The 24,910-nt window shown below is 50.6% G+C and overlaps 1 protein-coding gene across 11 annotated transcripts in view; it reads left to right on the plus strand.

Annotated features, from left to right (window-relative positions):
- Positions 1-24,910, plus strand: part of phc2a (polyhomeotic homolog 2a (Drosophila)) — a 199,285-nt gene that overhangs the window by 116,831 nt on the left and 57,544 nt on the right. For 10 of the 11 annotated variants that reach the window (XM_052039333.1, XM_052039327.1, XM_052039334.1 and 7 more), the window contains 3 exons: positions 8,911-8,988; positions 13,820-13,984; positions 20,962-21,114. In XM_052039333.1, coding sequence (XP_051895293.1) covers positions 8,911-8,988; positions 13,820-13,984; positions 20,962-21,114 — 396 coding nt within the window. The remainder of the gene's footprint in view (positions 1-8,910; positions 8,989-13,819; positions 13,985-20,961; positions 21,115-24,910) is intronic. The other variant, XM_052039335.1, reaches the window with a different exon arrangement.

The raw sequence follows: 24,910 nt of genomic DNA on the forward strand, positions 1-24,910 counted from the left end.
AAACCGCTTGTCCTCGGTGGGAGAGGTCGCGGGTTTATGAGGTGATAACAGAGTCTCAGTGAGTAACTGCAGTGTGTTGTGTAGACGGGACACGCTGCTGCCTGTAGGAGCTGGTGGTGGACGGAGTGAACGTTTATTGTTGTTGATGGAGATGCCAGTTGCGAGGCTACTTGTTCTTGGATGGTGTCGAGCTTCTTGATTGTTGGAATTGGTCCCAAGACGAAGTGAAGAATATTCCACCGGACTCCTGTGTCCTATCCTGTCGATGGTTGGCAAGCTCATACGTGAAACCTCACAATTCACAAAGATTTAAGTTGTGTTGAAACTGCAGACAACATGGAGAGAAAGAGCAGGAAATCTTCAATGTGCCAGATACCCGATCAAACATACCTGGAGTCTAACACCCAGCTCAAACTAAAGCTGGCCCCCAAAATGCTACCTTACCTGAAGTTATGTCATGATTCCATCGAATTAAAGCCACTGAGTTAATGCTTCACCTCATCTTAACCAATCCTCAAAGTCGTAGAGTAACCAATGGAAACAGATCCCACACTGAACTCACTCCCACCGTCACCCTGACCTCCGATCCCACTCCCACTGTCCCCCCGACCTCCGATCCCACTCCCACTGTCACCCTGACCTCCGATCCCACTCCCACTGTCCCCCCGACCTCCGATCCCACTCCCACTGTCCCCCCGACCTCCGATCCCACTCCCACTGTCCCCCCGACCTCCGATCCCACTCCCATTGTCCCCCCGACCTCCGATCCCACTCCCACTGTCACCCTGACCTCCGATCCCACTCCCACTGTCACCCTGACCTCCGATCCCACTCCCAGTCCCCCGACCTCTGATCCCACTCCCAGTCCCCCAACCTCTGATCCCACTCCCAGTCCCCCGACCTCTGATCCCACTCCCACTGTCCCCCGACCTCTGATCCCACTCCCACTGTCCCGCTGACCTCCGATCCCACTCCCGCTCTGAATACACGTCTAGTTGCACCATTAGCATCATCGGTAATATCCCAGATTGTGCAGAAGACAACCAACCTTACACCCAGTGATTCAAGAGACGTCACTGAAGTTACTAACACGCAAACTGCTCATTGTGAAGGAGATTTTACATCTTGGTTAGCCACAGGTGAAATGGTAGAAGACTGGAGGATAGCTCATGTTCTTTCTTTCTTTAAGAAGAGCAGCAGTGATATGCCAGGTAACTACAGGCCGGTCAGATCAGAGACTGATTAATAAGATGAGAGGTCATGGAATTACAGGTAGGATAACAGAATGGGTGGAGCATTGGCTGGTTGGCAGGAAGCAAAGGGTGGGAATAAAAGGATCTTGTTCTGGTTGGCTACCGGTCACTAGTGGTGTGCCGCAGGGGTCGGTGTTGGGACCACTTCTTTTTACCTTGTACATTAACGATTTGGATGATGGAGTAAATGGCTTGGTGGCTAAGTTTGCAGATGACACTAAGATAGGTGGAGGAGTAGGGAGTATTGAGGAGACAGGAAGGTTGCAGAGAGACCTAGATAGTTTAGGAGAATGGGCAAGGAAATGGCAGATGAGATTCAATGTTGAGAGATGTGCAGTTGTACACTTTGGAAACAGAAATAAATGGTCAGATTATTATCTAGAAGGAGAGAAAATTCAAAGTACAGAAGTACAAATGGACTTGGGGGTACTCATGCAGGATACCTTAAAGGTTAACCACCAGGTCGGATCGGTGGTAAAGAAAGCGAATGCAATGTTGGCATTCATTTCGAGAGGTATAGTGTATAAAAGTAAGGAAGTGTTGATGAGGCTCTACGGGGCACTAGTGAGGCCTTATTTGGAATACTGTGCACAGTTTTGGGCCCCATATCTTAGGAAGGATGTGCTGATGTTGGAGAGGGTTCAGAGGAGATTTACGAGGATGATTCCCAGAATGAAAGGGCTTACATATGATGAGCGTTTGTCGGCTCTTGGACTGTACTCACTGGAGTACAGAAGAATGAGAGGGGACCTCATAGAGACATTTAAAATGTTGAAAGGACTGGACAGAGTAGATGTGGCTAGGCTGTTTCCCTCGGTGGGTGAGTCCAGGACCAGAGGGCACAATCTTAGAATTAGAGGGTACAGGTTTAAAACAGAGATGAGGAGAAATTTCTTTAGCCAGAGGGTGGTGAATTTGTGGAATCTCTTGCCACATACAGCAGTGGAGGCCAGATCATTGGAGGCGTTTAAGGAGGAGATAGATAGATATCTAAATAGTCGGGGTATCAAGGGATATGGGGATAAGGCCGGAAATTGGGGTTAGAATAGTGTGTGTGTTCCCCCCCCCCACCCCCCAAATTTCTCGTTTCTTTTTCTTTTTTCCCTTTTCCTTGGAGCAGACTCGATGGGCTGAATGGCCTACTTCTGCTCCCTTGTCTTGTGATCTTGTGATGTTGGTGTTGGGAAATTATTGCAGAATATCCTAGTGAATAGGACTTGTGTACATCTGAAAAGGCAGGGGCTGATCAGCATGGCTTTGTATGGGGGAAATCCTGCCTCACTAATTTAATTGAGTTTTTCAGGGAAGTAAATAAGAAAATTGATGGCAGAGCAGTAGATGTCTATATGGCCTTCAGTAAGGCATTTGACAAGGACCCACGTGGTAGTCTGGGCCAGAAGGTGGGACGTGGGATCCAAGGCAGGCTGGTGAATTGGGTCCAAAGTTGGTTTGTTGACAAGAGGCAGAGGATGGGCGTGGAAGGACACTTTTCTGGTTGGTAGTCTGACCAGTGGCGTGTGTAGGGATCAGTGCTGGGACCCTTGTTTGTGATGTGTATTAACGACTTGGATGTGAATGCAGGATCAGTAAACTTGCAGGTGACTCGAAAGTTGTTGGTGTTGTGGTTAGTGAGGAAGGTTGCCTCAGGCTACAGCAGGGTATTTGATCAAAAAGCTGGAAGACTGAGTGGAGCATTACCAGATGGAATTCAGTCATGACAAGTGCAAGGTGATGCATTTCGGGAAATCAAAGAGGGGTAGGATGTACACAGTGGGACACTGAGGAATGTTAATGTAGAGAGGGACCTTGGGATTCATGGCCATAGCTCCCTGAAAGTGGCAACACAGGTGGATAGAGGGGTGAGGAAAGCATGTGACATGCTTGCCTTCATAGGCCGGGGCACAGAACATAAAACGTGACACGCCTTCATAGGTCAGGGCACAGAACATAAAACATGACACGCTTGCCTCATAGGTCAGGACACAGAACATAAAACATGTGACATGCTTGCCTCATAGGTCAGGACACAGAACGTAAAACATGACACACTTGCCTCATAGGTTAGGACACAGAACATAAAACATGTGACACGTTTGCCTCATAGGTCGAGGCACGGAACGTAAAAGTTGGGATTTTCAGAGGTGCACTCACTGATGGGAGTGTGGAACGGGCTGCCATCTGATGTAGTAAATGCAGGCTCACTCTTGAGTTTTAAGAATAAGTTGGATAGATACATGGACGGGAGAGGTCTGGAGGGTTATGGACTGGGTGCAGGTAAATGGGACTAGCGGAATACTGTTTCAGCACAGACTAGAAGGGCCGAATGGACTGTTTTCTGTGCTGTAATGTTCTATGGTTCTATGATGTCCCTCAGTAAACAGGGTAGCCAACTGACACACTGCAGGCAACAGTGGAGTAATTGTGGGTCGATAATCTGTCACAGTCAGGTTGATTGAGGGTGCAAAACTGAAGCTCCAATGGCGTAGAACTCACCTGTTCTTCCAAGCCATACCATGGGATCACACCATGCATGTGTTGTAGACAGGCCCTTGGTTTAAGGATGCCTCTGGCAGTGTGGCACTCCCCCGGAACTGGATGGAGGGTCAGCCTGGACTTCTGTTCTCAAGTCTCTGGAGTGGGCTTGAACCCACAACCTCTGACAGAGGCGAGGGCCATCCTCTGGAGCACTGCTGGTGGAGAGTTCAATCCCAACTCAAAAAGTGAACAGAAAGCAATGTGGTGTCTCAGATATAAACTTTACAACTGCCTGAGTTTTAAAATTTTCACCCTATTCACATCCCTCCATGATCTTGCAAAACCCTATCTCTGTAACCTCCGGCCCCCTACACCCCTCCATCTGTAAGCCCCTCCGGCCCCCTACACCCCTTCATCTGTAAGCCCCTCCGGCCCCCTACACCCCTTCATCTGTAAGCCCCTCCGGCCCCCTACACCCCTCCATCTGTAACCCCCTCCAGCCCGTACACCCCTCCATCTATAACCCCCCCCCCCCCGGCCCCTACACCCCTCCTTGTCTCTGTAACCTCCTCCAGCCCATACACCCCTCCATCTGTAACACCCTCAGGCTCCTACACCCTTCCATCTGTAACCCCCTCTAGCCCCTACACCCTCCTTGTCTCTGTAACCCCCCCCCGGCCCCTACACCCCTCCCTGTCTCTGTAACCCCCTCCGGCCCCTACACCCTCCCTGGCTCTGTGACCGGATCTGCATGCTGCTGCTCTTGTGCAGTGATCTGTTCATTGCTGCCCATCGGCTGCCTGGGCCCCAGCTCTCAACACCCCTCTAACTTGTCCATCTTTTTTGAAGATTTTCCTTTAACTGGAGACATCTGTCCCAATATTGCTGGACATGGGTCAGAGTTGGCATTGTTTTGGGACTGATTTTGTAATTCATCTGAATGAGCTTCACTGTTGCACGGAACACAGAACAGTACAGTACAGGAACAGGCCCTTCGGCCCACAATGTCTGTGCTGAACATGATGCCAAATTAAACTAAACCTATCTGCCTGCACATGGTCCACATCCCTCCATTCTCTGCCTGTTCATGTGCCTGTCTAAATGCCTCTTAAATGTTGCTGTTGTATCTGCCTCCACCACCTCCCTGGCACCTGCCACACTCTGTGTAAAAACAAAACTGGCCTCATAAATCTCCTTCACATTTTCCCCCTCTCATTTAAACGTCTGCCCTCTAGTATTTGACATTTCCACCCTGGGGAAAAAGACTGTCTATTCTATCCATGCTTCTTATCATTTTATAAACTTATATCAGGTCTCCAACACTCCAGAGAAAACAATCCAAGCTTGTGCAACTCCTAATAACTCACTGGACTTGTCTTTTTGGATATGGTTAAGATTTGCTTCTCTCCATCTTTTGTCTGTGTCCTTGGTTACTTTGCTGGGCTGTCTGTTGTCACAGTGCTGACTGTGGCAGATGGTTCACGGCGCAGGGAGGGGACAGCTGTGGCTGTTCTCTCCACACGCTGCTCCCAAACGTTGCCACGCAGCATCTCCTGCCTGACTGCACTAAAGCCTGGCAGCAACCGTCAGCTTGGCCTTGCCCCACTTCGTGACTCGCTGCATTTAACAGCAGTGCACCCACTGCCTTTGTGCCTTCACTTCTGTCTCAACAAAACATTTGCTTCCATTGAGCCAGTTTCTGAGAGAGTGTGGCAGCAGCCAGCTCTCTGACAGCAGATAATGAGCACGGGGGAAGCTGAGATCAGCCGTTTCCAGTAAACTCTGCTGCTTGCCTCCGCTCAGTCACCTCCCACTGCAGCAGCTGGTATTTATGTGGCACGGATAACGCAGCCAATCGCCACTGGGTACCTCACACGTCTTTATCAACCAAAATTTAACCCTTTGTCACAGACGTGAACTCCTTCCAAAGCTATGGGGCACTGCAGAGAGCCCATTTGCAGTAATGTGCACAGCATTGGTCTGCTTATTAATGTGTTGGAAGCAGTTCAGAGAGGGGTTACTGGACTGAGGAAAGGTTGGACAGACTGGGCTTGTATCCACTGGAGCTTTGAGGGGTGGGATGGGACTTAATTAAAAGATAAAAGATCCTGGGAGATCCAGACGGTGGGGGAGGGGGGGATGGGTGGTGGTGGGGGGGGGGGGTGCGGTGGGGGAGTGGATGTTTCCTCTTGTGGGAGAACTTAGACTCAAGAGTTTAAAAGTAAGGGGTAATAGAGTTGTACAGCAGGGAAACAGGCCCTTCAGCCCAACTGGTCCATGCCAGCCAAGGTTCTCATCTAAGCCGGTCCCATTTCCCATGTTTGGCCCATATCTCTCTAAACCTTTCCTACCTTTTAAATGTCATTAATGTACCCGCCTCAACCACTTCCTCTGGCAGCTCGTTCCGTATATGGACCACCATCTGGATGGAAAAAGCTGACCCTCCAGTTCCTATTAAATCTTTTATCTCTCACCGTAAACCTATGCTCTCGAGTTCTTGATTTCCCCAGCCCTGGGAAAAAGACTGTTCATTCACCCTATCTGTGCCCTTCATGATTTTATACACTTCTATAAGGTCATCCTTCAGTCTCCTACGCTTCAAGGAATAAAGTCCTAGCCTGCCCAACCTCTCCCTATAACCTCGCCCCTCGAGTCCAGGCAACATTCTCGTAAATCTTTTCTGCACTCTTTCTAGCTTAATGGCATCTTTCCTATAGCATGGTGACCAAAATTGAACGCAATATTCCCAAATGCGGCTTCACCAACACCTTGTATAAATGTAACATAACGTCCCAACTTAATGCCCTGACTGATGAAGGCCAGTGTGCCAAATACTTGCACCACCCTGTCTACCTGTGACATTACTTCCAGGGTCACCCATATACGAGGTAAAACTTTTTTTCTCTGGGGGTGAATCTTTTGAACTCTGTTGCCTCAATGGGGAGTGGAAGCAGGGTCTTTGGTTGATGAGTAAGGGAGTGAAAGGTCCCTAGGAGAAGGTTAAGGTTACTGTCGGATCAGCCATGATTAGGTTAAATAGCGGAGTAGGCTCAAGGAGCTGAGTGGCTTCTGCTTTGTGTTTTGTGTCATTCTGAGGTGAGATCTTTCTCCCTCTGAGTTTGTACGTGAGTGAGTTGGTCTCCCTCCTCTCAGCCCCACAGATGGTCAGTTAAACTCTGGCCAGTCGGGTCCTTTGATCTTGTGAAGCTTTATTAATGATGAACTATTGATTTGTACCACTTCATATGGGACGTATGGATAAAGGTTTTTACAGTTGAGGAATTTGGGATTAACTTGCCTGACTGTGCAGGTTCATAGCAAACATCTGTCTGCAATGACATTCGGCGGGCGGAGGGCCATTGACCAGTGAATGGGACTCTGTGATTCCACTCTTGAGCACTGGAATCAAATGGGAAACCAACAAAGAGAGAAACATGCATTTCTAAACCAGTCACAACCTCGAGCCAAAGACCTTCACAGCCAATGGGAGACTTCAGGGGACCTGCTGCTGTGGTCATTGTTGTGGGAAATGTGGCAAATGGTTTGTGCTCAGCAAGCTCCCATAAAAAGCAATGGGAGTACCGGCCAGGCTGATGGTGGGGGTGCCCAACTCCATCGGGGTTTGAGGACTTCAGCTCACTTGTCCTACAAAGTACAACAGGCTGTGGGCAGGTAGGTCACCAACACTGACCAGTCGACTGGACAGACTGAATGGGCGGGTCGTCAGGGTATAGCGTCAAGGGTTAAGGTGCTGCATGCACATCCAGGTTGGAAAGTCAAAGGGCACATTTCTGTAACCAGTGCCCTGGGGGGTGTGACTGGTGACACAGGACAGGGCAGGAGCTGGGGAGTGTTGACCAGGCAGCTGTGAAATCTGGTGTCAGGTGTCAAATCTGAAACCTGGACACAGCCGGATACCTCACTTATGGAGCTGGGCTCTCCCTCTGCAGTGGGAGCTCTTCTCTCAGCAGTGGGTCATGCCCTGGGGTTGTGGGCAGGACTGTGGGTGGGACTGTGGGTCACGTCTGGGGCCCAGGGACAGGCAACAGGTGTAATCACCATGACCCTGGGGCGGTGGTTGGGGTCTGGGGTCCAGGGACAGGCGACACCGTAACCCTGGGGCTCTGTAGTGTCAATCAGCGCTCCCAACATTTGCATCTTCCCAAGGACCAGCAGTCAGCGCCTGGATGAGATTGGAAGCAGTATCAGAGCTCCTGCAGCTGGTGCAGATTACGTCGGCACCCAGGCTCGCTGTTGCTGGGAAATCAATAGGAGCGGTATCCCTGTGGGATTATCAATGGGCAGGTCAGTGTGACAGGGACACAGAGCTCCTCCTCCCCAGGCAGTGTGCATGGTGACAAAGATTAATGGCCCGTGCCCGCTGGAGTTTAGAAGGATGAGGGGGGATCTCATTGAAACCTCCCGGATACTGAAAGGCCTGGATAGAGTGGATGTGGAGAGGATGTTTCCATCAGTGAGAGAGTCCAGGATCCGAGGGCACAGCCTCAAAATAAAGGGACCCCTTTAGAACTGAGATGAGGAGGAATTTCTTCAGCCAGAGGGTGGTGAATCTGTGGAATTTGTTGCCACAGATGGCTGTGACGGCCAAGTCATTGGGTGAATTTGAGGCAGAGATTGATAGGTTCTTGATTAATGGTGCAACACTTCCCCTCCCCCCCACCCCCACCCCCCCCACCGTGAGGCACCCCCCTCAGGGCAACCCTTCCCCCCTCCCTGGGCGGTTGGTGGGAGAGAGGGGGTGGTTGGGGGAGGGGAGGGTGTAGTTGGTGGGGGGGAGGGGTGGTTGGGGGGAGGGAAGGGAGCAGTTGATGGGGGGGAGGGGAGGTGGTGAGGGTGAGGGAGGGGCTGTCTATTTCCCCTCATTCCCAGGCATCCTGCCAGAACCAACGGTGGTTTTGTGCAGCAGGTCGAACATTCCTGCCCACCGACTGCACAGTTTGTTTCAAACAGAAGTCCTTGGGCTGCTCTTGGAGGAGAGTGGTTTTGAACTTGGCAGTGACTGACTGCACTCTAACAACCTCCCCACCCGTAAATCAAACCAAATGTCCTTTGAAGCTCGCAAGTGGCTGAGACACAGCCTGAGCCGATGACTCCCCACCCCGACTGGGTTTGTCACTGACGGGGGCGCATCCACACTTCACCCCTCTCTTGTGTTTTGCAGGCTAGTTTAGCTGCAACCAGGCAAGGATCATCACCAAATGGGACCGTGTCTCAGCAGCCTGCCTCTTCACAGACCACTGTGAGTACTGCTGGCGAGTGCCCTGACTACACGAGGTCAGCACTGGGTGCAACTGACCAAATGCACAGGAAGAAATACATCAACGGTCAAAGCCTCTGCACCGGTTCCAGCTTAGAGCTTTGACAAGAGTGTTTCTCAGTCCCCGGTGGCCCAGCTGCCCATTGTCAGAGCCCGGGTTAAGCACTAAACCTGAAGAAGGGGAGAAACACGATGATGCTGGAGGAACTCAGCAGGCCAGGCAGCATCCGTGGAGAAAAGCAGGCGGTCAACGTTTCGGGTCAGGACCCTTCTTCAGGACTGAAGATAGGAAAGGGGGAAGCCCAATATATAGGAGGGAAAAGCAGAGCAGTGATAGGTGGACAGAAGAGGGGAGGTGGGGTGGGCACAGGGTGGTGATAGGTAGATGCAGGTAAGAGATAGTGATAGGCAGGTGCGGGGGAGGAGGGGAGAGAGGATCTGCCAGGGGATGGGTCAAAGGGGTGGAGGCAGGTGGCATTGGGGGAGGGGAGGAAAAGGAGAGGGAAAGAAAATGGCGAGGAGAAGAAAGAGAGAAAGAGGCAAAGTGTGTGGGGGGGGCGGTGGGGTGGGAATTGGTTTACTTAAAATGGGAGAATTCAGTGTTCATGCCGTTAGGCTGGAAGATTCCAAGACGGAAAATGAGGTGCTGTTCCTCCAGTTTGCGCTTGGAATTCTCCCGGCAGTGGAGGAGGCCGAGGACTGACATATCAGAGATAGTGTGGGAGGGGGAGTTGAAGTGACCGACAACGGGGAGATGCAGGTCGCGGTTACGGACGGAGCGCAGGTGTTCTGTGAAATGGTCACCTAGTCTGTGTTTGGTCTCACCAATGTAGAGGAGGCCACACTTGGAGCACCGAATGCAGTAGATGATATTAGGGGAGGTGCAGGTAAATCTTTGCCTCACCTGAAAGAACTGTGTGGGTCCCTGGATGGAGGTGGTGTAGGGGCAGGTGTTGTACCTATGTACACCTACAGACCAAGGGTGTAGCCATGGGCACTCACGTGGGCCCCAGCTATGCCTGCCTCTTCGTTGGCTATGTTGAATAGTCTCTGTTCAACGCCTACTTCAGCCCCATTCCTCAACTCTTTCTCCGCTATACCGATGACTGCATTGGTGCCACCTCTTGTACCCATGTGGAACTCAACAGTTTCATAAATTTTGCCACAAATTTTCACCCTGCTCTCCAATTCACTTGGACTATCTCTGACACCTCTCTCTCCTTCCTCGATCTCTCCATCTCCACCTCAGGAGATTCATTATCCACTGACATCTTCTACAAACCCACTGACACCCACAGCAACCTCGATTACAGCTCCTCCCACCCTGTCTCTTGCAAGGACGTGATCCCTTTCTCTCAATTTCTCCGCCTCCACCGCATCTGCTCTGGTGATGAGGCTTTCCACTCTGGACATTCTTTCCTAACCGTGGCTTCCCCCCTACTGTGGTCGAGAGAGCTCACACCCGCATCTCTGCCATTTCCCGCACCTCTGCTCTCACCCCCACCCCTCCCAGACCCAACAGGGATGGGGTCCCCCTTGTCCTCATTTCATCCCACCAGCCTACGCATCATTCTCCGCCACTTCTGCCATTTCCAACGGGACCCCACCACCAAGCATATCTTCCCCTCCCCACCCCTTTCAGCCTTTTGTAGGGACTGCTCTCTCCGCGACTGCCTAGTTCATCCCTCGCCCCCCCAGCCATCCCGCTCTCACCCTGGGGACTTTCCACTGCCCCTGCCATAGGTGCAACACCTGCCCCTACACCACCTCCATCACCTCCACCCAGGGACCCAAACAGTCCTTTCAGGTGAGACAGAGATTCGCCTGCACCTCCTTTAATATCATCTACTGCATTCGGTGCTCCAACTGCGGCCTCCCACCTTAAGTAAACCAATTCACCCCTCCCCCCGCCCACTTTGCCTCTCATATACCTCCATTTCCTAGCTGATCTCATCACCATTTTTTCCCTCTCCTTTTCCACTCCTCCCCTCACCCCATGCCGCCTGCCTCCACCCCTTTGACCCATCCCCTGGTGGATCTGCTCTCCTCTCCTCCCCCACACCTGCCTATCACTGTCTCTTACCTGCATCTACCTATCTCCACCCTGTGCCCACCCCGCCTCCCCTCTTTTGTCCTCCTATCACTGCTCTGTTTCTCCCTCCTATATATTGGGCTTCCCCTTTTCCTATCCAGTCCTGAAGAAGGGTCCTGACCCGCCTGCTTTTCTCCACGGATGCTGCCTGACCTGCTGAGATCCTCCAGCATCTTGTTATTTCATCTAGATTCCAGCATCGGCCGTCCTTTGTTTCTCTGGAGAAAGGGAGAGTTACTGGGAAGTCCTGGCTGTAGGTGGGGTTGTTCTTACTGGAGAGAAGTGCCAGTTATTGAGCTTCTTGGTCACACAAGAATCCACGGGTGGTTGGGCAGACGTGTCTGTTGCTCACAGAGTGTCCAGCCCCCTTCTCTGTGCATTTGAAGGGTCTCGTCCCAAAACATCAACAGTTCCTTTTGCCCTCATGGACGCTGCCCGACCTCCTGAGTTCCTGCAGTAGGTTGTTCATTACTCCAGAGTCCAGCATCTGCAGTCTCTCATGTCTCCCTCCTCCTCTCTCCTGAAGTGTGATGGTTCTATAGTTATCGGAGGGGACAGGAAGGAGGGTCATTTCCTCTCATCACTGCCCCTGTCCGTGGACAACAGACCAAATCCAGCTGTTGCTTTATACAGCTGTGCCCTGGGCAACACAACAGAAAGCACAGAGGAGGTTAAACCCACTGACTGCCCTGTGGGTCTTCTGTGTCAAGAGGGTTGGTGTTTGGTACACACGGGGTTGACCATTCAGCACACAGATGAGAAAAGATTTTTCTTTGCTTAGAGGATGGTGAACCTTGGGAATTCTCTACACAGAGGGCTCTGGAGGACCAATCACTGAATATGTCGCCCTGCTGTAGGAAGGACATCATTCAGCTGGAGACGGTGCAGAGAAGGTTCACGAGGATGCTGCCAGGACTGGAGGGCTTGAGTTCTGAGGAGAGGCTGGATAGGCTGGGACTGTTTTCCCTGGAGCGAAGGAGGCTGAGGGGTGACTTTGTGGAGGTTTATAAAACCATGGGGGTAATAGATAAGGTGGACGGTCACAGTGTATTTCCTAGGGTGGAGGAGTCTAAAACGAGAGGGCAAAGATTTATGGTGAGAGGGGAAAGATTTAAAGTGGATCTGAGGGGCAAGTTTTCCACACAGAGGGTGGTGGGTGTGTGGAACGAGCTGCCAGAGGAAGTGGTAGAGGTGGGAACAATTGCAATGTTTAAAAGACATTTAGACCTTTCCTATCCACATAATTGTTTAGAGGGATATGGGCCAAACGCGGGCTAATGGAACTAGCTCAGATAGGCACCTTGGTCAGCATGGATGAGTTGGGCCGAAGGGCCTGATTCTGTGCTGTGTAACTCTGACTCTGTACAAAAAGCCTAACACTGATGCACGTAACTGTGACTGGTGGCGGAGGCTCCAGTTTTTGTTTTAGTGGGATTGTATCTCCTGGTAGTGGGATTTCTGCTGATGGACCTTGTAGACAGTTTGTTGCCACTATGGACCCAGATGTTAAAGTTCAGCCACTTCTCATTGGGACAGGCCCACTCAGGATAGAATCTGCAGCAACACAAGATCTGCTGGAGGAACTCAGTGGGTCGAGCAGTATCTTTGGGGGTGGGAGGGGGGAGAGAAATTGTTGACGTTTTGGGTCGAAACCCTGCTGTAGGGTTCTGACCCGACACATCAATTCCTTTCCCCCCCACAGATGCTGCTCGACCCGCTGAGTTCCTCCAGCACATTGTGTGTTGCTATCAGTCTCATGAGCCTTTGCTGCAATCCCTCCTTCGCAAGAACATCCTCCCTCAGATACGGAGACCAAAACTTCACCTCAAGGCTGCAGCAGGACATCCTCGCTCATGCCCTCAAATTCCCCGGAGGTTTTACAGATACCCCATATAAACTCAGCTGAAGTTGCCAGGATTTCCACGGTTACAGCAGGAAGGTGTGGGAACCTGTCACAGAATGCCCAGCCCTTTTGGATGTGAGGGTCTGTCTCGTGAGTTGCAAGTTGTGGTGGGGGTGGGGTGGGGGTAGGGAGGCAATTCAGAGATGCACAAGGTGGGGAACAGGTCCCAATGCTGGAACGCCTGTTGGTCATCACGATAGAGTCTGGAACCAAAGTACAACCTCTGGACCTGCAGACGGAACCAAATTGCCAGATTTAGTTAACACTGAAGAGAAGCTTGACAGCTGGGGAATTTAAATTCAAGTAATTGAATAAATTTGGAAGTAACTCCAGTTTCAGGGACAGTAACCCTGGACCAACCAAATTGTCAAAAAAAACCATAAATCTCCTAATAAAAGTAGAAACTTCCGGAGCTTCTCAGCAGTTCGTGCAGCATCTGCGGAGAGAGAAACAGAGTTAGGCTACAGGTCAATAATGTCCTTTGGGGGGGGAATTCTGCCATCCCTACCGTACCTGAGCTTTGTGTGACCCCAGACCCCTCAGCGTGATTTCATCTTAACTCCCAGAAATGTCCACATCCTGGTGGGGACAGATTTAGGGGCAGGTTGGGAGGGGGAGAGTGGGGGAGGGAGGGCGAGGGGAGGGTGGAGGGAGGGTGAGAGGTGGGAGAGGGGCCAACACACTGGACTTCTCTGCCGTCTGTAGGCATAAAGGGTTTGAACTTGCTTTCTCGGTGGCTTCTCCTTGAGCCAGTGAAAGCACTGCAGCGAGTTCTGTTTAAAACATTAACTGTCAGCGTCCTATTCCTTTTGATCTAGATTAACCTGGCCACGTCCCCCGCTGCGGCTCAGTTAATCAGCCGCGCGCAAAGTGTGAACTCTGCCGGTGCCACGGGGATCGCTCAGCAGGCTGTCCTCCTGGGAAACTCGACCAGCCCTGCTCTTACTGCCAGCCAGGCACAGATGTACCTTCGGGCACAGATGGTAAGCAGGGAGCTGGTGCTTCCTACTACAAGTGTTCCCTTCATGGTGCGATGTCAAAGGTGTATCATCCTAATGGGCGATGGGCAGCTCAGGGAGTGATTAATCACAGGGTGCTGCCACACACTTTGCTCCCTTTGAAGATTAATTCATCAACATTTACTTCAAAGTCTGTCCACAACCTTTGATCCTTTCTGATCATCCTTTGGGGAATCAATTATTATTCTTCCGCTTATACTCCAGCTTGGGGCATTTGTTTCCACTCTTGGACTGTCTGATTTCCATTCCAATCTGACATTATGCAGAGGAAACAAATCTGCAAAGAATATTCATTCAAAGGCTGATCTGAGCAGAAGGTTCATTTGGGAACTTGAGTGTGATTTGGCCTTGAGAGAGACGTGCCCTCTTCCAATTGCATTATTTGGTCCTAATTGTAGAAGCTCATTGATCGGTTAACATGGTAACTAACTAATTTAATGAGACAGTTCTAGTTAGCAGAATCTGTGCAAGTTTTATATAGCAAGCAATAGCCAGAAGCCTACGTATAATAGGTGTCTTTGGTATTGCTGCACACATGCACACACAGACTCACACACGCAGACAAGCACACACACAGACGCGCACATCCGCATACACACACACACACACACACACAGAGTCACAAACGTGCACACACGCGCGCACGTAACCAAACATATCTGCACCTTACATACAATGCACCCTGCGTGCAAGACAGCAGCCAGGACACACATCCTCGAGCACCCACTCCCTCTCACCGCAGCCTCACATCCCAGACAGGACAACACCAGAGTTATGCTGTTAGCGTTCAGTCGCCATATTACATTGGTACAGTTTTAAGCAGGAGTTTGAGGTGTTTTGAAACAATGCAAAATTGACTCAAACGGCTGAAGATCTGAAGCACAAACACAATCCAGCATTGCTGAATGTATGTCCACTCCCTATCCCACTTTTCTCCCTCCCCTCCCCTCCCCACCTTATGGGTCTGTGGATTTCGACACCTGGCCCACTTCTCTTTATCCGCGTGTTTCTGTGGCTGGGCTGTGGAATGATCTCCAACTGTCATCCTGGGCTCTTCCCCACCCTCCCACCCTGCCCAACATGCCCACAGCATTCCCAACACTGACCTCAGGTCATCCTTAGGAATGAGACAGGAGCTTTCTCCCACCTCCCATTCCCAACTTCAGGAACACTCCATGTACTGTCCAAGCTGACACATGGCACCGGGAGTTTGGGAAGTCGCTCGTTCTGCTGTCGGAGGGATCGCAGGGTGGTCAGTGGATGGTGTGTGATTAAATCATTTGGAACATGAGAGTCAGTGGATGCTGAGAGCAGAGGGAGAGCCCCGTGGCCAGAGAGGATGGGTCAGTGTGGGCACAAGGCAGCCTGACTCTGATTCACACCTGAGGAACAGTCTGGCAGAGGGAACTGAGTACCTGTGGATCTCACCCTGTACTCTCCACTGGTGGCATCCAATCATGGGACCAGCCCTTGACCTCTAACCCCTCCAATCATGGGACCAGCCCTTGACCTCTAACCCATCCAATCGTGGGACCAGCCCTTGACCTCTAACCCATCCAATCATGGGACCAGCCCTTGAACTCTAACCCATCCAATCATGGGACCAGCCCTTGACCTCTAACCCATCCAATCATGGGACCTGCCCTTGACCTCTAACTCATCCAATCATAGACCAGCCTTTGACCTCTAACTCATCCAATCATAGACCAGCCTTTGATCTCTAACTCATCCAATCATAGACCAGCCTTTGACCTCTGACCCATCCACTCTCATTACCTTGTGGCCAAAGAAACACGGTCCATGTTCCTCGGAGCTGGAGCCATTAATTCTATTTCTCTCTCGCGGGGGCTGCCTGACCTGCTGAGTATTTGCTCTGTTTATATTTCCATCTCCCACCACAAATTTATTTAAGCCCTGCTGGGGCTGCTCTGTGGGTGGAGTAATGCCGCATGGATTCGTCGGTAGGAAACAAATCTGGGCAGCTGGTGGAAATGTCGGTGGGGAGCACTTTGGGAACAGTGGCGTCAATTCTGTAAGTTTCCAGGAGTTACGGAAAGAGATAAGGTTGGGCCTCAAGTTAAGGTCTTGAACTGGAGAAGACTGATTTCAGTAGCGTAAGAGAGGACCTGGTGTAAGTAGAACGTAGACAGTACAGCCCAGGAACAGGCCCTTCAGCCCACCATGTCTGTGCTGACCATGATGACAATCTAAACTAATCCCACCTGCCTGCACGTGGTCTATATCCCTCCATTCCCTGCCTGTTCACATGTCTGTATAAATGCCTCTTAAATGTTGCTGTTGTATCTGCTTCCACACCTCTCCTGCATAAATCTCATTTAAACTTTCCCCCTCTCTACTTAAACTTCTAGTATTTGACACTTGCTCTCTGGGAAACAGACTCTGTCTACTCCGTCTATGCCTCTCATAATGTTATAAACTTCCATCAAATCTCCCCTCAGCCTCTGCTGCTCCAGAAAAAAACATCTCAAGTTTGTCCAACCTCCTCCTTAAAGCTAATTCTCTAATCCAGGCAGCATCCTGGTGAACCTCTTCTGCACCCTCTCCAAAGCCTCCACATCCTCGCTGTAATGCGGAGACCAGTACTGCACACAATAGTCCAAATGTGGCCTGACCAAAGTTTTACACAGCTGCAACATGACCTTCCAACTTTTATACTCAACACCCTGAATGATGAAGGCAAGCAAAGTAAATTGGGAGCAGATGCCTGTGGGTAATATCTGACAAGTGTCATGAAACAGGCCCTTCAGCCCAACTTGTCCATACTGATTGTGTTGCCCAGCGAGCTGGTCCCATCTGCCCGCATTTGGCCCAGAGCCCTCTAAACCTTTCCTATCCATGGACTGATCTAGATGGCTTTTAAACATTGCTGATGTGCCCGCCTCAACCACTATTTCTGGCAGGTCATTCCGAATATGCACCACCCTTTGTGTGAAGAAGCTGCCCCTGATGTCCCTTTTAAATTTCTCGCCTCTGATCTTAAACCTCTGCCCTCTTGTGTTTAGCTCCCCCTCCCTGGGAAAAAGACTCTGTGCTTTCACCCTGTCTATGCCCCTCATGATCTTATACACCTCTATCAGTCACCCCTCAATCTCCTACGTTCCAGGGAATAAAGTCCTAGTCTACACAACCTCTCCTTGTGACTCAGGCCTCCAAGTCCGGGCAACATCCTGGTAAATCTTTTCTGCACTTTTTCTAGTTTAATAACATCTTTCCGGGGTGACCAAAACTGTGCACAGTGCTCCAAGTGAGGTCTCACCAGCATTTTATATAACTGCATCACAACTTCCCAACTCCTGTACTCAATGCCCTGACTGATGAAAGCCAGCGTACCAAACGCCTTCTTCACCACCCTGTCTACCTTGACACTGCTTTCAGTGAACTATGCACTTGCACTCCTAGGTCCCTCTGTGCTAAGACGCTCCCCAGGGCCCGACCATTCACCGTATAAGTCCTACTGTGGTTTGATCTCCCAAAATGCAATACCTCACAAAGTGGGAGTCTTTTAAAAGCGATTTAGTGAGAGTTCAGGTCCAGCATGTTCTGGTGGGGGTGAAAGGTAAAGATGGCAAGATTAGGGAACCTCGGATGACAAAAGATATTGAAGGATTGGTCGAGGAAAGAGAAAGGAAGGTATAGGTAAGAGTTGGGTCAGAGGTCAGCCATGATGACAGAACAGGCTTGATGTGAACATGTGAAAGAGGAGCAGGAATTGGCCGCTCGGCCCCTCAAACCTGTTCTGCCATTCAGTAAGATGGTGGCTGATCTGACTGTAACATCTTCAGCTCCACGTGTTACCATGGTAACCTTTTTACTGCCTCGTTTATCAAGAATCTACCTCCCCGTTCTTTGAGGAAGAGTGTTCCAAAAATTCATGAACGAGTGGGCCTTTCTTTTTAAACAGTGGCCCCTTGTTACAGAGTTACAGCACGGAACAGGCCCTTCGGCCTAACTCATCCGTTCTGACCAGGGTGCCTTCCTGAGCTAGTCCCGTTTGCCCACGTTTGGCCCGTATCCCTCTAAACTTTTCCTACCCGTGAACCCGTCCAAACATCTTTTAAGCATTGTAATTGTACCTGTCTCCACCACTTCCTCTGGCAGCTCGTTCCATATACCCACCACCCTCTGTGTGAAAAACTTGCCCCTCAGGTCCACTGTAAATCTTCCCCCTCTCACCTTAAACCTATGCCCTCTGGTTTTAGACTCCCCTACCCTGGGGAAAAGACTTTTGACCATCCACCTTATCTCTGCCCCTCATGATTTTATAATCCTATGTAGGTCACCCCTCAACCTCCTTCGTTCCAGGGAAAAACCTCCCAGCCTCTCCTCATAACTCAAACCCTCTAGTCCCAACAGCATCTTTGTCAAATCCTTTCTGCACCCTCTCTAGTTCAATCACATCCTTCCTATAGTGTGGTGATCAGAGCTGCCCACAGTGTGGTGACCAGAGCTGCACACAGTGCTCAAGTTGTGGTCTCACCAACGTCTTGTACAGTTGTAACATGACGTCCCAGCTCTTGTACTCAGTGCCCCATCTGATGAAGGCAAGCGTGCCACATGCCTTCTTCACTGCCTTGTCTATCTCTGTCGTTCCAGATTCTCCCACAAGGAGAAGCATCCGCTCCACTTGCTCCCTGCCAAGACCCCTCACACTCTTATGTTTCAGTCAGGTCCCTCCTTACTCTAACCCCCAGTGGATGGGTGGAATGGCCTCCACCTGTCTCTTGCATCCCTTCCCAACCACTTACCTGGGTTGGTTTCTGCAGACTCCCCCAGGAAGGCCAATGCTATTTCCCCTACATCCCAGAGTGGAATTACGAGCCAGCGGGGGAGGGAAGGGGGGAGATTGACGTTAAACTGTTTAAAAGGGAAATAAAATCAGGTCGTGAAAGTTCGGGACAGTCACTTCATCCAGTGATCCCACCTGCAACGTGAACTGTAGATGTTCAGAGCTTGGATGGAGACCATTCGGCCCGTAGTGCCCATGCTGGCCAAGGGTGGACTTGAGGTGAATCCCACTTTGCAGCTCAGACCCTGCAGGTCATGGCCGTTCAAAGACTCCCCAGGCCGAGCCCAGGGAGATGGTTCCAGACACCCATGAAAGAAAATTCCTGGCTCCCTCTGATCCTCTTCCCAATTAACGTTCTTTGACCGTGTTCCCCAGTTACTAATGGGTCCTCCCTCATTTCAGACTCTCTCCTCGGCCTCCTTTGTTCTGGGGAAGCTGCCCAGTCTCCACTGTCACACGACTGGGTAACCACATTCCCCAGCCCAGCAGGAGGACGAGCACAGCCCTCCCAGTGACGGCTGCAGTCTCTCAACCTGCTGGGACGCGCCCTGTCTGTGTCCCCTCCACCCAGGGTCACGTGCCTGGCCATCAGGGCTGGCAGCTGGCAATGGGATCCTGGCACGGTGCTGCCCCACCCCACACATTGACCCCCCTCTCACCCACTGATGCCCTCAACCACCCCCACCCCCATCCCACACACTGACACCCACCCCCAGCCCCACCCACTGACCCCCTCACCCACCCCACATCCACTGACGCCCCCGCTCACATCACACGTGGGAATGTTGTCGGTCCCCATCAGCCGTGACCGCATTTGAGGAGTTGTGTGGCTGGTGTTTTCTGTGAGCTGTGTGAAGGGAGGTGGATGGGCTTTGTGGGTCGGAGTGACGGTAACCGCTTCCCCTCACACCCACCACTGGCCGCGGGAAGGGAACGGGACTTCCATTGCGGTGTTCCCGCTGCGTCCCAGAGTGGGACCGAGAGCCAGGACACGGGACAGCTCAGTGCTGTGTCAGTGGGGGTACCCCGGAGCTGGTGTACACTCTCACACACGTGAGTGCACATGGTGAAATATAGACGTATGTACACACACACACACACACACACACACACACACGTGAGTGCGCATGGTGAACCACACACATGTGAGTGCACATGGTGAAATATAGACATATGTACACACACACATGAGTGTGCATGGTGAAACACACACGTGAGTTCACATGGTGAAATATAGACATACACACACACACACGCGTGCACAATCTCTCACACGTTGTGGGGCTCCCCTCTCACTCGCTCTCTTTCTCCTCTCAGGATGCATGTATACACGCACTCTGGGCACACACCCACAATTTCATTGCAGATCTAACACACACACCACCACTTGTTCCTTTCCTTCACAGGCATGCACACTCACACACGGATGCCCATGGATGTACTGACAAATGCTCATGTAGATGAATACACACAGACACACACAGGTAGATAGATGCATGCAAAGAGGCACATTCAGAGGTCAGGACCGGCTGTGGTTCCTCCCATGTTTGATCAGCCAGCTGCCCCAGCTCTTGTGCGTCAACCCCTCGGGTGGGAGCTGACAGCCCCGAGGAATCATTCTGCATCATCCACAAAGCAGACAGGATGTAATTGGACCAAAAGATGAGCATCACTCAGGGAGCTGCAGGAACTCAGCGGGTCAGGCAGCATCTGTGGGGGAAATGGACAGTCAACGTTTCGGGTCGAAACCCTTCACCTGGACCTTGACCCACGATAAGTGTCTTGACCTGAAACGTCAACTCTCCATTTCCCACTACAGACGTTGCTCAACCCGCTGAGTTCCTCCAGCATCTTGTGTGTTGCTCCAGATTCCAGCATCTGCAGTCTCTTGTGTCTCCAAAAGTTGAGTTGAGTTAAGATATTTGGGTAACTAAATTGTTTGTGGGGTTTATTGGCCTTCTGGCCCCTACTCACCATTCAGATTGTGGGTGCAGGTACACACACCTCCACACCCCTCAGCTAGTTGTGTGCCCTGTTGCTGAGACCACGTTAGCCGTCTGCTGGGACCTGTGTTCTTTTTTGCCGAGGCACCTTTTGATGAGGTAAAAGGCAACACGTTTCATGTAATTTTCAGGCACAGCAAAGTAACCTTGTGCAAGTAGCTAGGACCCTAGGTCGTGCTGTTCCTTTGTCCCCCCAGCTCATCTTCACGCCCACTGCCACCGTCGCTGCCGTCCAGCCAGAGGTCACGGTGTCTTCAGGCAACCAGCAGTCAGCGGTCTCACAGGTCAGTTCTCAGCCGCGGGGTTTGGTTTAGCTGTCTCGGGGGCTGGTGGGAATGGACGGGCAAAGTGTTCGCATTTGGCCTCCGGCTTTTGGAGAGTTGCAAATTAATCATCCAATCAAAGATACGTTTAGAGTCATACAGCACGGAAACAGGCCCTTTGGCCCAACTGGTCCATACCGACCAAGATGCTCCATCCAAGCTTGTCCCATTTGCCAGTGTTTGGCCCATAATCTTCTAAACCTTCCCAATCCATAAACCTGTCTAACCGTCTTTTGGAAGTTATTATACCTGCCTCAACCACTTCCTCTGGCAGCTCGTTCCATGTACTGACCACCCTCTGGGTGAAAACATTGCCCCTCAGGTTCCTATTAAATCTCTCCCCTCTTACCTTGAACCGATGCCCTCTAGTTCTTGATTCCCCAACTCTGGAAAAAAGACTGTGCACATTCACCCTATCTATGCCCCTCATGATTATATACATCTCTATAAGATCACTTCTCAGTCTCCCACGTTCCATGGAATAAAGTCCCAGCCTGTCCAACCTCTCCCTACAAATAAGTCCCTCAAGTTCTGGCAACATCCTTCTAAATCTTTCCAGTTTACTAATATCTTTCCTACAGCAGGGCGACCAAAACTGAACACACTACTCCAAGTGCAGCCTCACCAGTGTCCTGTACAACCGCACCATGATCTCCTAGCTTTTATTCTCAATGCCCTGACTGATGAAGGCCAGATTGCCAAAAGCCTTCTTCACCACCCTGTCTACCTGTGACTCCACTTTCAGTGAACCATGTGCTTGTCCTCCAAGGTCCCTCTGCTCCGTAACCCTCCCCAAGGCCCTGCCATTCACTGTGAAAGTCCTACCTGGATTTGACTTTCCAAAATGCAACACCTCGCACTGATCCGAATTAAACTCCATTTGCCATTCCTCGGCCCACTGACCCAGCTGATCAAGATCCTCCTGTAATTTTTGATCACCTTCTTCACTGCCCACAGTACCACCTACTCTCGTGTCATCTGCAGACTTATCAACCGTGCCCTGTACATTCTCATCCAGATCATTGATATAGATGACAAATGACAACGGGCCCAGCACCGACCCCTGAGGCACACCAATGGTCACAGGCCTCCAGTCCGAGAAACGACCATCCACCCTCACCTTCTTACCATCAAGCCAACTGTGTATCCAATTAACCAGCTCTCCCTGGATTCCATACGATCTAACCTCCCCGAGCAGCCTACCATGTGGAACCTTATCAAAGTCCTTACTGAAGTCCATATAAACCACGTCTGCCACCCTGCCCTCATCGACTTTCTTGGTCACCTCATCAAAAAACTCAATTAAGTTTGTAAGACATGATCTCCCGCGCACAAAGCCATGCTGACTACCTCTAATCAAACCCCTGTCTTTCCAGATGTACGTATATCTTATCCCTCAGAATCGTCTCCAGTAACTTACCCACCACAGATGTTACACAGTAGTTGCCAGGTTTTTCTTTGCCATCCTTCTTAAATAAAGGCACAACATTAGCCACCCTCCAGTCTACCATCACCTCACCCATCAATAACGATGATGCAAATATCTCAGCCAAGGCTCCCGCGATTTCTTCTCTAGCTTCGGGCAGTGTTCTTGGATGTACCTGGTCAAGCCCTGGAGATTTGTCTACCTTCATACCTTTTAAGGCATCCAGCACCTCTTCTACTGTAAAGCGGACTATCCCCAAGACCTCCCGTTTACTTTTCCTAGTTCCAAGTCTTTCTCCCCAGTAAAAACAGAGGAGAAATATTCATTAATGTACGGCACAGGAAGAGGCCAGTGACCCCACCATATCCATGGAATCCAGGAAATCAGCCTACCTTGTTTTGGTCTCTGAATTGTTGCCGAGATCCTGCTCCATCTCAGGGAGCTGTGCAGGTTGAGTATTCAAGGCTGAATTAGCTGGAGTTCAGTGCAGAAGTCCAAGGGTCCCTGAAGTTGGCAGCACAGGTAGGTAAGGTGATGAAGAAGGTGTACAGGATACTTGCCTTCATTGGCCGGGACAGAGAGTAAAAGAGCAGGGAGGTCTTGGTCCAATTTTTATAAACTTTGGTTAGGTTGCAGCTGGAGCACTGCGTGCAGTGCTGGTCACCACACTACAGGAAGGATGTGATAGTGCTGGAGAGGGTGCAGAGAGCCTGGGTTTGTTTTCCTTGGGGTGGAGGAGGTTGAGGACCTGTACAGAATTTTGAGGGAGCATAGATCAATTAGACATAATTAATTGCATAGTTTTAAGGTGATGAGTAAGAGGGTCAGATGGGAACTCAGGAAAGGTTTTTTCCCCCACACAGAGGGTGTTTGCAATCTGGAATGCACTGCCGGAGGTGTGGGGGAAGCAGGTGCTCTGACATTATTTGGGAAAAGGAAGCAGGGAGGAGATCGCTGGGGCTCTTATGGAGAGTTTGCACCCTTGTTGGTCAAGGGTGAGATGCCAGAAGACCAGAGGATGTCTAATGGTTCAAAAAAAAGGGCAGTATGGAGAAGCCTGGAAACTACAGACCGCTGAGCCTTACATCAGTGGTAGGGAAGTTGTTGGAGAAGATTCTGAGCAACAGGATTTATGTTCACTTGGAAAGGCAAGGAGTGATTAGGAAGAGTCAGCATGGTTTTGTGCAGGGGAGATCATGTAAGATAAGATAAGATCTGAGATAAGATATCTTTATTAGTCACATGTACACCAAAACACACAGTTGAAATGCATCTTTTGTGTAGATTTATTCTGGGGGTAGCCTGCAATCTGATGGAGGTGTCTGAGGATGGTGACTAGGGCAGAGTGGTAGGCATGGGTTACATGGACTTCAGTAAGGCTTTGACAAGGTCCCCGTCTGGTAGGCTGGTCCAGAAGGGATTCAGGCATGTTGGCAAACTGGATCCAAAATTGGCTTGGTGATAGGAGCAGAGGTGGCGGTAGATGGATGTTCTTCTAACTGGAAATCTGTAACAGTTTGCAGACAGCTCACAAATTGGTGCAGTCATAGATAGCGAAGAAGGTTGTTTAAAGATACAGCGGGACATAGATCAACTGGAAAAATGGGTGGGGTGATGGCAGGTGAATTTAATCCAGACAAGTGTAAAGTAATGCACTTCGGCGGGTTAAATTCTGGTAGGACATAGAGAATAAATAGCAGGGACCTTAGGAGCATGATGTACAGAGAGATTTTGGGATGCAAGTCCATAGCTCCCTGAAGGTAGCACCATCGGTGGATGGGGTAGTCAAGAAGGCTTGCCTTCATTGACTGAGGCATTGAGTATAAGAGTTGGGATGTCATGTTGCAGTTGTACAAAACATTAGTTAGGCCACACTTGGAGTATTGTGTACAGTTCTGGTCACCACTCTACAGGAAGGATGTGGTAGCAGTAGAGAGAGTGCAGAAGAGATTCAGTCAGAATGTTTATCCCAGGGCAGTGAAGTCTAGAACTAGAGGGCACAGGTTTAAGGTGAGAGGGGAGAAGTTTAAAGGAGATTAAGGGGCAAGTTTTTCCACATGTGTGTGGAACCAGCTGCCAGAGGAGAAGGTGGAGGCAATTACAATGATTAAAGGTGGGTTGGACAGAAACTGAATAGGGAAGGAATAAAGGGGTTTGGGCCTAACACAGGCAGGCGGGATTAGCATAGATAGGCATCAGGGTCAGCATGGATGAGGTGGGCTGAAGGGCCTGTTTCCATGCTGTATGGCTCCAGATGTTTGTTCTACGGGAGAGTCGAATGTTACAGGGGTTAGGGAGAAACTTGGAGCTGAGACCAAAATCAGATGAGCC

Source organism: Pristis pectinata, chromosome 26 (assembly GCF_009764475.1).
Source record: "Pristis pectinata isolate sPriPec2 chromosome 26, sPriPec2.1.pri, whole genome shotgun sequence".
Classification (NCBI taxonomy): Eukaryota; Metazoa; Chordata; class Chondrichthyes; order Rhinopristiformes; family Pristidae; genus Pristis; species Pristis pectinata.